This window comes from Centruroides sculpturatus, unplaced genomic scaffold (assembly GCF_000671375.1).
Source record: "Centruroides sculpturatus isolate CEXI.00-Female unplaced genomic scaffold, Cexi_2.0 scaffold1158, whole genome shotgun sequence".
NCBI lineage: Eukaryota > Metazoa > Arthropoda > Arachnida > Scorpiones > Buthidae > Centruroides > Centruroides sculpturatus.
The window spans coordinates 213,740-228,323 of NW_019385302.1; the positions used below are offsets into that span (position 1 = coordinate 213,740).

A 14,584-nucleotide genomic window follows, 5' to 3' on the forward strand; every position below is an offset into this window, starting at 1 on the left:
GGGATGGAAAGGAAAATGGAGAGCACTAGAAGGGATGGAAAGAAAACTAGAGAGCACTAGGAGGGATGGAAAGGAATAGAGAGCACTGCGGGATGGAAAGGAAAATGGAGAGCACTAAAAGGGATGGAAAGGAAATAGAGAGCACTAGGAGGCATGGAAAGGAAATAGAGAGCACTAGGAGGGATGGAAAGGAAATAGAGAGCACTAGGAGGGATGGAAAGGAAATAGAGAGCACTAGGAGGGATGGAAAGGAATAGAGAGCACTGGGGGATGGAAAGGAAAATGGAGAGCACTAGAAGGGATGGAAAGAAAACTAGAGAGCACTATGAGGGATGGAAAGGAAATAGAGAGCACTGGGGGATGGAAAGGAAAATAGAGAGCATTAGAAGGGATGGAAAGGAAAATGGAGAGCACTAGAAGGGATGGAAAGAAAACTAGAGAGAACTAGAAGGGATGGAAAGGAAAATGGAGAGCACTAGGAGGGATGGAAACAAAATAGAGAGCACTGGGGGATGGAAAACATCAGGAGAGGCTTCTCCCAGTTTTTCAGTTTCTTCTTTGTTATCAGTATATACCTCATCCTGATAATTGTTGCTAACCGACTTCAAATATTATTATATACACGGAGATTCGATAATTAAACATAAAGTTTTTATTAATTAGCTTAATTTATATTCCGAACTTTGTAAAGAAAAAAAATTGATTTAAGTCAAGATCCATTTTAATTATGGAGAGATATTTATTTAAAGAGATTAAATTACTTGGGGATAACTGTCAGTCTAGTTAAGATCATGCACGACTTGATTTAATCAATGAAGTAATGCTGTCGGAGCTTTTCGGCTCTACTAAACTCGTGCGAGATTTTGTCCCTCTACCCTTCATTGATTAAATCAGTCTAACGTGATGTTAACTGGAATAAAGGTAATTTAATCTTCTGTTTTTAGCAACAAAAAAGAAAATATCACAGACACACACACACATATATATGTGTTTGTGTGCCTTGATTTTTCTCAGAATAATTAAGTCAGCATTAATTAAGGAGAATTTTGCTTACAGTTATTTACTCTTTTAAAAAGTGCTGATATTAAAAAAAAAAAAAATAGAATTTTAAAAAGTTACACGTGTTAATATTTGTCAATATCATGTTTAATTCATGCCTGGTGAAGGGGTGGATTATACTCACTTCCTGTACTCCAAGAAAAACTTTGAAACGTGGAACGTCATTACAGAACAAAGTTTCATACATTAAATAATCAGTAATTATAATAAAGGGTTGTTCAAAAGTCAGTTCACCATGTTTTGCGTGTTTCGTTTACACACACCTTTTATGAATTATAAACAGAGTTTAGAACAACGTGTAAACGTGATAAAAATTTAGTTTTTACAGTGATTAAATGACTTTTGGGTCTTCATATATCTTGTTTACCATCTATATAGGCAATGAACTTCCTGGTGTTCGTTCTTATTGAATATTTTATATTCTTCTCCTTCATTAAAATATGTTTTTGAGATGGTTCATTGCTATAAAACTGCAACTCTATGGTACATAAAACTCTTGTAAACGGTAAAATCTTGTTATTTGTACATAAATACTACGGAATTTTGACGAATTAACTGAATATTTTCCTCAGATAATAAATATTTTAATGTTTATATTAGTAGTTATTACATTTAATCGAGCTCGTCCTGTTCTTTTCTAATAAATGCATCGAATCTAAACACAAAGTGTCGAGGGTTGTAATTGCTTGCATCCTGCTAATTTATTAACAGTAAAATAGAATAAAAGCTATAGTATAACATTCGATTAATACGTCATGTTTAAGCTACAAATTTAACAATTCTATTCAACGTTCCTGTAAATAATTCAAGGAAGAAATTAAAAAAAAAATCCCTTTATCAGTAGGAAAAATTCAATTGTTCCGTGTGAAATGTCTCCCTTAATATAGAAATGAATAATAACTGGAATTTATATAATAGATATAATGATTAGCTTTTCTTTCTCTGTATATAAAAAATCATTGTTTAAATTAATCAATGGTATCGTTTGTTGTTATCGTAAGAGGACAATAAATGATATTTGAAAGGAACAAGTAGGTCAGTCGCACGCGATAGGGATGGCATTATATGCGTTTGTTACAACGTACTGTACACTTCCTTGTCCAGTTCCCATGATAGATAAAGGAAGTTGGTAGAGAAAGTACACGTTTTTCACATAATATAAACATTTCTACTTCCGAATAATGGAAGATTTATTGTTTCTGGAAGCAAAAAATAAAAATATTTATTCGATTAAGTTATCATCATTCCTATCTAATCAACCAGAAAAACGGGACATGTTTCGTGTTCTACATTTACAGTGGGCTATAAGTCAGTTAACCACTGTAAAGACTAAATCAGATTATTTATCTCGTGTCCACGGTGTTCCAAAAATTATTTTGATTCGTAATTACAGTTGTACTCGAAACAGAACGGGTTGACTGACTTTTGGACCACCCTGTATATATCTCGACGTATAACCTTACATTCTCACTGAACACGGCGGGAATACAAAATTATAATAAGACAGCAATTTAATTTTTACAATGGCTGATTTTTGGGCCACTCCGTATTTTCTCTGTAATGAAATTCCGAGAGTACAGAGTGGCCCAAAAATAATTTAACCATTGTAAAAATTAAATAATCGTCTTATTTGAAATCACGGTTTCTAGAATATTTTCTCACTTGAAATAACTTTTATAAGTAAAATTTATATTACATAAATACTAGAAATAAATAAATTTGTCCTTGATCGATGCAAGGTTTGTGAATTGAAAAGTTGACAAAACCAGGACCGGTTGTGATCTGGTTTCTTAACGTCGACCTTTATTAAGTATTTAAAAAAGAAAAAAATTTCTATCCTTGAAATTCATAAACTGTAAAAGAAATTTCTTTAAAAATCAAAATAATTTAATTCGAAAAATTATTTTCTTCTTTTGTTACTTGAATTTCCTTTCCGTTTAATTTTTAATTAACCTTGTTTTTACATTCCAGTGATTGTAAACACAATAAAACTTATTGAAAATTCGGATCATTTCTCTGATAACTCGATTTTTATTCTTTTCAGGATCTTCAAATTATATATTCTTATCTGCACGGTCTAGAAGCTTTATCTTCTCTTCGAGAGATATCATTGAGAGCACTTTGTAAAACTGTTAGGTACGAAAGACACGATGCCAATGATATTCTTTACTGGTAAGTCATGCAATTTTATATGAATATATGCACTTTTCTTATAAACATATCTTACTAATTTCATTACTTTGACTTGTAGATTTTCTGGAATTTAAATTAGTATTTTAACTTTTTTTTTGGACATTTTTAAGGATAAATTATTTATGAGTAGAGAGCATTTTATTTCTTTAATATATTTGCCGTTTATTTCAGAATTTCTTTTCTACCAATTCAAGTGTTACTGGAGCCTCTCGAGAGGCCTCTTTATATAAGTTTATATAATGCAATATCCTATCTTAGTAGTGGATTTTTAAACACAGTGTGCGAGGCCCTAGATAAAACTCTGTGTTGTCTATGTTTTAAACTGCGATAATGTCAGAAAATGGGTTTGTTTAGGTAATTTTTTTTTTATCCTGGTAGCGGTGTAATAAATACTTCATCCCTAACTAGTTCTGCTAGGTCAAATGTGATGCGATCAGTAGGTCTAGTTCCAGTGGCTTGATTCCCATTAACCTTGCTTCTTCTAGACCAAAAACATTGGGTCGTCGAGTTCGTTCCGGGTCAACGACCCTTTTAATGAATTATCTTCCGACGATACGAATTCCGTTAGATGCTCTACCGGCGTGTGTAATTTGGAACGGGCGGTTTATCGTTGGAAACACGTGCGATCAGATATACCTTGGTGACGTCGTAGTTTTATAAATTTCCAGATAAGATAAGATTCTCTTTAAATTCATTGTGTTTGGCCGTTTAATTTTTTCGAAGCGCATTATCGAAAATCAGAAATTTTTATCCTTTTAATTGCGTGTTATACTTACATTCGTACAACGTACACGTATTCATACGTTAGATACGCATTACACACCTACGCGTACAGTATTTATGTATTACATTACATACACGTTATACANTTCTGTAAACTGTATATGTGCCGGGCTGTGATTGGCTGGACTCCTAGAAGCTGGATTCATAAAAACAGGAACGTATCTACCGTGTTATAGGGGGGTCGACTGTAATCAGTGGGTTGGTTTTGATGAATTATTATTATATATAATCCCGGTTGGTCTGGCAAAATGATTAATCTGGAAAGGCTTTGGAACCAAAGGTGCCAGAAATTCGGTGGTTTATCTATATTTTTAAATATTTGGGTCTTAAGCATGTAAGACACATATATGTACTACATTACTTAAGTAAAGTTTGAAAATATAAGTTATACTGGTCGTCCTTAAAACGACAGTCGGGACCCTTTAAGAATTGATGCGGCAAAACCCTGCTCAGCCATATTTCTTTCACTTTGATTCAGAAATACTGCACTATTTAAAAAAATACATTTATTATAATTTTCAGAAAATCCTGGGCAGTTGTAGAAGAGCAACACACTGTTGTCTGGCTACTGGCAAAGTTGATGCCGATAAGTTGCCAACTTTCAGAGTAACAAATTCTGAACACAGTGAATTAAAAAAGTGATGAGCAAAAGAAAATCTACAAACAAGTTTGGAAATATTCTTTCCTTTCCATGATTTTGATGATGATAAGAGAACAAAATGGCCGATGCGGTTAAAGCACCACCTATTGCTCTGGGAAGTGGGGATCAAATTTGGGTGATGATTATCTTCGATCCCAATGGAAAGATGAAGCGGCTAATTTGAAATTGTTAGTTTATCGTTAAATGAAATATTTTTAAAAGGAATTATTAGTAAATATTGTTGTACAACTTAAATAATTTATAACAAATTATTTCAAATAGAATAAGAATCTTAAACGAAATGCTTTTTATTGAAAAAAGTTTACAAATAAATTTTTTAAGGGTTAAAATGTATTACGATATTTATAAATAACTTTGCGAGAGTTTACAGAGTACAGCTATAGAACTACAGTACTATGGTTATTGAAATGTGTGTGCAGTAGCTATCCTGTTGCATGTGATGGTATTGCAGATTTTTTTGGTATCCTGTTTCCTGTGCTGTGCCTGTGGATTTTTTCACTAAATCAGACAAAAGCAAGATATGTTATACATGATGCAGGGGTTCCATTCTTCAAGTAGCAACAGGTGAAGGAAATGGATTATGTATGTACACTTTTCTCTGTGTTATGATGAAACAGCTGATACAGCAAGAAATAAAAAAAAAAAAGAAAAACAACAAAAGAACTTCAAATTTCAGTTCGTCATTGTTCAGAGAACCAGTGCAAAATTGTAACTCATCATCTTTAACTTATCAAATATAAACTTTCTGACACAACAGTTTGTTAAAAAAAACAAAGTATGTGGTTTCAATAATATAGTTTCTTAACATGGATAATTATTTATTAAAATGATTAACTTTTTGTTTTACTCGCCATAAGGAAAGAAATATTCATCTTAGCGATCACAGCTGGTGAATACAGTAAAACCTGTTCAAAACGGAAACCTGCCAAACCGGAAAAAATATTCGGTCTCGTTCGATTCCGGTTTACGCAGATTCTACTGTAATAACAAATACAAGTGCGTCTATTTTGGCATTTCTTTTGTCAGAAAAGTCACTACTATTACTTTTTCTGGCTTTTCTCTTCAAGCACCGTGAGCCTGCTTGAGGTATGACTTACTTTTACGGCACAAAAGGAATTTGGATCATTAATAAAAGTCATTACTTTATAAAATCTGTAGAAAGTATCAAGCTTAAAATTAACGTTTCATATAAAAATAAAAAAAGCAACATATTACCTTAAAATATTCATTTCGTTCTTGGATAGTCTCTTCTTGACAGGCTTCAGATCATGGATTAAGGCCAACTGACTGGTTTTTTTACTCTATGACGTCTATGGTATGGTAAAGACAAACCGCAGATTATTATTTTAACACTACTTGCCAGATATTTTTACTGTACTGTCACCATTTCCAGTGTTGAAGGATACATCAATATATTTGGAGTCGGCATGGTGTTTTCTAGGATTTATCCAAAATATATCAACAGTTTAATTGTTCGAAGTCCAGTAATACCTGATATTAAACAAGAAGATATTTTCGTAGATACATGCAGGCTGTTATGAATAATTCATTAAATGTATATAAACTGAAATGACATGGTGTTCAGCAATGTAAGTTGCATCCTCTGGTCGGTATCTAGTTGCAGAGAGAGGGATGAAATATAATGTACCTACGTGCTTGCAGTATTTTTTAAATCAAAATTTCTATTTTTTTTCCCCAGTAATTGTGAAGCAATTCTCGTATTTAAGATCTTCACAAGTATTGAGATGTTCTCCAAAGAACATCCCAATACTTCAAGCCAATTCGTTAACACCTGTTTGTGTTACCTTGAGAAGGATGTGCATGTGCTCACTTAACGGGTCAGCCTAATTCTTAATGTCTTAAATCGAAGACTTGACACATGTGACAGGATACATTTTGATTATTTCTATATTGCATGAGTAAAAACGATGTAAATTCAAAATGGAGGAAGATCATGGAATTGCTTTTGTGACTTGTACGAAATACTTTATCCAGTAAGTAAGTATATATGGACGTAATATTCATAATTTGATTTTTTACTAAGAGTTTTATATGATGATTATGTGGCACTTACATTATATTCTTAAATTTTTTTCTAGATGTAAAGAATTCCACCGATTATTGAAAATTAAGGAGAAAAAAAAAATATATATATATATATATAAAGGAGAGATATTGCATTACTAAATGGAGAAAATTGAGGTAATTGATACATTTGGTTTATAAAATATTTAAAATCATAATGAATAAAGAATGAAAATATTTCATCATAAAAAAAATGTTTTAAATAATGACTTTTGTTTTATTAAATAATTAAAATAAATTAATTTCTGTTGTTATAATTTTATAAATGAAGTACATGTAGTATGAGTTATAACAAAGTATTATTTAGTACTGTATAATATTGTAGTAATTAACTTAAATCTATTTATAAGAGTTTAATAAATACAGTAAATCTCTATATATTACAGGTATTTGATGTTTTGAAGTATTTAGAAGCTTGCTGTTTTTTTTCTAAGTGGGAAGATCAACCACTAGGAAATTTGCAAAGCAGATATTTTCATCTATGTGAAAAGGATTATTAGAATAATATAATTAATTTTCAGAAAAAGAGCTAAATATGGTTCTAAAATTTAAACAAAAATGTTTTTCACTATTGTTTAGGAATTATTAATGAAGACATATAATAAAAGTTTAAAAAATAAATTACTTGTTTCTTATGGTATCATTTATTGCTTTATTCTCATGAATATAGTAATGTATTGTTGAAAAATGATACAGGAATTTTAATTCTAATTCTAGTCTAGAACAAGGAAATCAAAATATTTTTTACCTATTAGAAACTAGAGTGTATGCCTTGTACTTAGAAATTTTATTACAATACTTTGTAAATGGCACTTTGCTTAACTTTGTAAGTGGTAGTCACACTTATAAAAGAAATCATAAAAATTTAGCTTGAAAAAAGTATATTTAATTATCACCTCATTCAAGCATGATAAACTACCAAAAATATTTTCTTTGGTACTACCTGTGCAGGAAAAAACAGGTAGTACCGAAGACATTCTTAACGGAATTTCCAGACACCTGGTTAGAATTTAAATATTCTGTTCCTTTGGAACATCCTGCACATTTGTTTCGTTAAAATTTGTTCTTTTCACCTGAAGATGACGGTTATACACTTGCCGAAAGTGCTTGTGTTAATACTAAAGGAACTTTATTAACGCTGAACTCAGTGAATTTGTATCCAGAAACTATGAGAATAGTTTCTGTAAGGAAACTCATTCTGATTCTATGAACATATTAAGGAATATAAATACCTATTATTAGACATCCTGAACATATACAAACTCCAGAAGTGTGTGGAATCCAGTTTGAATAAATCTCTATTATTTCATTTATTGAAACATCTCTTTAAATATTAGAATAATTAAACAGTATTTATTACAACAAGTATTCAAATATTTAATTAAACATATTTGTTCATGATTAAAATTTTTAAAAATATATTTTAATTTGTTTTATTTGTAAATTGGTATTAAATAATAATAATATAATGCAACTCAGAGGTTCCATTTACGTTGGTACCAAAATGAATATTAAAAATTGAAATTTTTCACTAAAATTTCTAGCATAGATTTCTTTAATTAGATGTTCTTCCTTTGTATTTTTATTTATAATGCAATTTATGTTGTGTTTGAATTTTGCAAAATTTAATAATATAGAATTTAAATAATGGTGTTACATTTTAGATTTTAAAATACAGTATATAAACAGTAATGATGAAAGCACTAACTGCATTATATATTCTGTGGTGTTGACAAATTAAAAGTATAAATGCTTAGAATATATTTTATCAAATAATTTTAATAAATCTTGCATAGATTCTATACAAATAGAAATAAATAGGCAATAATTTAGCTTCATTATTAATTTGTCTTTTCTTTCTCCTCTTCCATTACAGAACTGAATCCCAAGATGACTTTTCTTTTTAATCATGTCTGTAGCATCAAATGATGAGATTTTGATAGTGTTTGTAATTGATTCAATCTGATTTATTCTTTTTCTGCTATGAAATCATTTGGTAGTCAGGGTTGTCAGTATCATAGTCAGATTGCATATGATATTTAGAGTAGCTGCATTATGATCAAATTGAGTTGTTCACTCTGCTTACTCCTTGTCAAGAAAATCTGATGATTGACTCCATATAGATTCTAGTGATGAAACAACATTCTTGATTAATTAACCATAGCAACTTATACAATGAAGACATGACCAAATTGTCTAAGTCATTTTTTGTGGATTAGATTCATGATTACACTGCAATTTTACAATAAAGTTAAATACAGTTTTTAAAATATAGAATATCTTTTAGCATAATGGATATAAATTTTGGTTAATTTTCTAATTCAAAATTTCAGTAAGTTATACTGGCATTATATATTTTACAATGTTGTAATGTTGATCTTATCATTCATTCAACGTCATAATTTTGAGTATAGTTGTTTTATGGAAATGAAAAGAAATATACAGGATGTCCCATAAGTCTGGAACTATAGGAATTATGTTGATCTTTGTTCTTTTACAAGTAAAGGAGCATGATGCTGATTAAGGAGAAATGAATTTAAGTTATTTTGATGGTGGGAAGAAGCCACCAAAAGGTTTAATAGACTGCATTCAGAGTTCCCNAAAAAAATAACTGTAGTAAGAAAAACAAATGAAAAATGCGAACTAATGTAACGTCGTATGGTGAGTTTTTGTTCGTATCGTGGAGCAAAAATATGTTCGAATTTCATGTCGTATCCTGAAAATTTCGTATGCTGGGGCGTTCGTAACCTGAGGTACCACTGTACAAATGAATATGATAAACATGACTTTTTTCAAATATACATTGATGTATAAAACATAAACAATCTAATATGACAGAGATAAACAATTCCTTGTCTTCCTGGAGTGTGAAATAACCTGCACCAAGATGTAGCCTATGTAAGAGGGGATATACACGAGTTGGTTTTACAAAGAGTATATTCCCCGAAGACATAATTAGTAATTGACCCCATCAGAAAGTTAAACACAATAAGTCTTTTTCTCTAACAGAGCAAACTAAAAATAATATAGAATAAATAAATTATAATAAAATAAATAAAAATCATAAATTATATATAAATTTACAGCGTTTATGCTTTTTATATAAAGATAGTCTCTCGACTTAGGATGGGGTAACGTTCCGAAAAACACATTGCAAGCCAAAAAATAAATAAAAATAAGGCTATATACAGTACGTAATGTTGCACCTTTTACGGTGAGGGGAAAAAAAGGAGAAAGAATGAAACAAAAGAAAATGTAAAAAAGAATATTCCGCTAATTCAGCGTTACACACGCAGTAATCTTACAAATATTGTAACATCTTTCAGAAAAGTATGCAATAGAATTTTATTTTTTATGTTCCAATAGTCATCGGTGCATGACCAAATATAGTACCAGTCGACCCCCCTATAACACTGTTGATTATTCCGTTTTATATGAATTCCATGTTGTACGAGTCACTTAGATTTTACAAATACGTGAGGTGAACGGCTCACGTATTTGTAAAATCTAAGTTACTCGTACAACATGGAATTCATAACGGAATAATCAACAGTGTTATAGGGGGTCGACTGTAATGTTAGAATGTTAAACGTTACAATAAGTTATCGAATCGACAATACTATTATAGATGTGTTTTAAATGTCTTTTGTAAGGTAGAACGACTACTATTGGAGTTCTAAGAATGATTGACATCGGCTAATCGAGTAGTTGATGAATAAAATTCGCTGTGGGTCGGATAGTTTACATTTCTGACTAAAATGTTGATTGGATGTTAGAAAACATGTTAGAGCATCAAAGAAACTTAAACCAGACGGGATTCGTAGAAATTAAAGCCACCGGAGCGTTCTAAAATATGATGATAACTTTGAAACAGTTTTCAGAACGGTGAAATGCCAACGTTAAAAATACAAGAACCCGCAACAAGATTATCGAAGTAACAAATTCGGCGGAAGCAAGACACTTCACGTAGATTTGCAGAAATTTCGAGTGAAATTTTACAGAAAGCTTTAAAGAGCAGTTGTACTTTTGCACGCTGTGATTCTTTTTACGAAAGCATTCGTTAAACTGAAACAACGTAGAGAATAGATTCGAAGATTTAAATATGTTCAGACATGAAATTGCAATATTAAATATACATATACAGTGTACTGTACAACATAGTATAACCGAGGACAGACACAACTGTGTTCGGGATTTCACGTACGAAATTTTAAAAGAAATGAACAGATCGTAGTTTGATTCTTTCGTGCGAAAGTGACCCCCTATTAGTAAAAATGAGACACGCAGTAGTTTCACAAATATATACATATATTATAAAGGAAATTTCTTAGAATTACGATGTAGACACTGTTGGAATCAACGATTGCGATGTTTTGTAATGTTCTTCTGACGTAATAAAAGATTGGTGGCGCTCTTGACCCCTGGGCAAGGTGACCTCGTTTCACTCTCCCCTTTCTAGCGCCGACCTTCTGTGAGAGAAGACTGTGTGTAATCTTTGTGCACTTTTTTGTTCTTTTGTTACACAACAAGTTACGTTAATCCAACTGCCTTTTGACTAATCTCTCCGAAAAACAACATCTAGTCTAACAGATATAGCTCTGCCTTCCGTAGTCATTTTATAATTCGTACGTTTTAATGTACGAATTATGCAACTATTTTAAGGCTGTAACTTCACTAAAACGTACATATTATTTATATATATAATTTTAAATGAAAAAGAAAATTATGATGCATTACGAAATTTTTAAAATTGTAAAAACAGATTAGCGACTTTTTGGCTACTGCTGCTCGACAAACTTCGGTAATCCGGTAGAAAGTGGCATTTGTGTCTTGGTCTTCGACGTGGTTAGGTGAGATTTACGAGTTTGATTTGAACTTAGGATATTTTGGCATAATGCACCTGGAAAACTGGAAATTCTGTAGAAAAGAGAAGGAAATATCCGACATTTCATCGGAGTCGAATCTCGAAGATCCTACGTAATTTTAATGGCAGTCGTTAAGAAACTGAGGTAAGCATGCGGGATCTAAGCGTAGTTTTTCAATCCACGTGCATCGAGTCGATATTCGTTTCAAAAACAATTGTGTATTCGCGCAGAGGTAAAGTAATGATAATTATAAATAAATAAATAAATATTTTTGTTTAATTATTTAGGATTTGAAGTGTTAAATAAGTTTATGGGCCGCGATGGTTCTGACTTAATACAATGCCGTGAGGGGGTTAACGATACAATAGTGTTCGTTAGGCTTAACATCGGCGAAAATTCAACGCGAGGCGACACGCAACGGAGGAAAATTTCAACATGGGATAGGTTATATTTTTTCGTACATAGTCGGTTATCCGAAATATCGATTTACCGAACAACCCAGTCCCCAATTGATTCGGATAAACGACGCTCTACTGTAATAGCATTTTCCTTGCTCAGATGTTCACTGTTGGGCATTAATATAAAGAAATAAGTATTAAAATTTGATACTATTTTTGTTTAATCCAACTTTTTATTTCGGTGTTTTCTACGACTTAAAAGGGAGAAATAAATAAAAGTATATAAAATATTAGTATTTACTATACACAATTTACAGAAGGGAACGTGGGTTTTTTTTTTTTATCTACGTTACGCCAAGTATACGGAGATGAATAATTTATTCTCTGTAAACAGGATTTTTATTGAAAGGGATGAAACTTTTCTTGTACAACTGAAAATTTAGCATTATAAATATAGAATTTGCTTCCTTTTTTTTTTTGTTGTTTTATCAAATCTACAACGATTCTAGAGAGAAACAAACTACAAGCAAACTATTCATCAAATTTGACAAAATGTGTCAAGATACAGGAATTCAAATACGTAACACCTGAATTGCTTTTAAAGTCATCAATCTTGTTTAAAAGCAGAAAAAAAGGGAAAATGGGGGAGAGAAAAAAAACGAAACGTAAAATATGAAGTAAACGAAATTGAATTTGTAACTGCGATCTCCTGATATGAAATATCAATAAAAAAAATAATAATAAAATAAAATATTATTAATTTTAAAATTCGTCAATAGATGGCGGCATGAGTTGCTCGAGTCGAATATATATACTGACGTTATCAACAAGTGTGACGTAGGTTAAAAGTATGTCAGTTTTTTTTTATTGTAATTATTGCGACGGTATTTATTTCTGTTACGTCACATTTTAATAAGAAACACGTGATCGTAATTTGTGCTGCCATCTGTCGTCAATGTATAAAACAAACTCGAGGATTTTTTTTTTGCTTTTTTTTTTTTAAATAAATAAATAAACGTGACAAATTTTTAGGTCCTTTTACGAATGGCGAATTTTACGAGGAAAACGATGTGTGTGTATATACATTTCAATATTGATTTCCTTGAGAAATAACGCTAGAATGGCGATGTTGGGGGGCGATGGAGAATGAAAATCGATTCCAAAATTACTTTAAAGAACTCGACATTGTGCTCGGAAATTTTAAGTGTGTACACGTAGATATGACGTCATCGAGCAAAGTTTTATGATAATCTATGACGTCATTAATTCCTACACCCTCGAGCGCCATCTGTTATGATTTATAGGTGATATCAATCTCGGGGAGAAGATGAGCTTTTCAAACCTTTATCCCCTTCGAAGCAGTAAAGAAAGAAAGAAAGAAAAAAAAATATTATTTACGGTAGACACTTCTGGGAAAGGAGGGGGAGGAGGAAAAAAAAAAGAAAAACGCCAAGCATCTAAAGGAGGGAAGCACAACAAGAGAAAATTTCATCCGAAAAGTGTGTTTGCGGTCGAGAGATTTCATCTAGTTCCCCGTGCTTTCCCCCGTTTCTCCAACTTTAACGTATTTTTCAACTATCAACTCTCTCCCTCTCCCCCTGACCAAAAATCCGATAAAGGAAAATAACGGGAACCTTTTTTTTTATATATTTTTATCTCTTCCGCACCAATTCATCGGAGCGAAGAAAAGTGAAAATTTCCTTTATTTAAACGCCAGAGAGTTTGAAAAATTGCGACCGGCTTTTATATAAATGAGGCATGAATACTCAATACAAACGTCACAATAATCGTCGTGACGTCAGGCCGCCGGACGATTGTTGCATCGAGTTATAATTAAAACGTCGATTTCGTTACGAGAGGACATTGGCCGAATTCGAAATCACAAAACCATTGTTACGACACGCAATGAAAAATGTCAATGTCGTTCGAGACAACGAAGACGATTGGCGAATTGTCCCGAATTGTTAACACACGTCACTTGATCTATCTTTTACGTAACAATCGAGACAATTTCGAATTCGTCCAATCGCCTGTCTTCACACACAACGAAATTAGCATATTTAATTGCGAGAAAAGAAAGACGGTTGGTCAAAAATCATTATTACGTCACACGATTAAAAATGTCAGATTTCGTTTTTCAAAACGAGAGAAGATAATTGGCTGAATTCGAAATTCGATTTGCAACGTCATTCGACCGTCGTGGCAGAGTTTTAGAGGCAGGTAGGAAGGAGGTGGAAGATAAATGAATGTTTAACCGCGAGTATGCAGTAATTTTTATCCCTCTCGTATTGTCTTAAGCTTTAGGTCTTAAGACTATAAATTCCCTGTCGTTCTGACGTCTTTATTGTTACGCAGTCTTTTTATTCTCTTTAACTTAAAGTATGCAGTGAAAAATTTTTTTCCGGATGCTTTCCTCCGTTTTATTTTTTCCCTTTTCTTGTACAAAATGTAAAAATTCTAGGAATGAATAACTGTGGTGGAAGAACGGAGTGGATAACAGACAGTTGAAAAATGACCGACACCAGATTAAATTCTCTAAA

The 14,584-nt window shown here is 31.9% G+C and overlaps 1 protein-coding gene across 1 annotated transcript in view; it reads left to right on the top strand.

The window, feature by feature from the left end:
• Window positions 1-14,584, top strand: part of LOC111637379 (rap guanine nucleotide exchange factor 6-like) — an 88,479-nt gene that overhangs the window by 32,378 nt on the left and 41,517 nt on the right. The window contains exon 4 of the mRNA XM_023382853.1: window positions 3,104-3,231. Coding sequence (XP_023238621.1) covers window positions 3,104-3,231 — 128 coding nt within the window. The remainder of the gene's footprint in view (window positions 1-3,103; window positions 3,232-14,584) is intronic.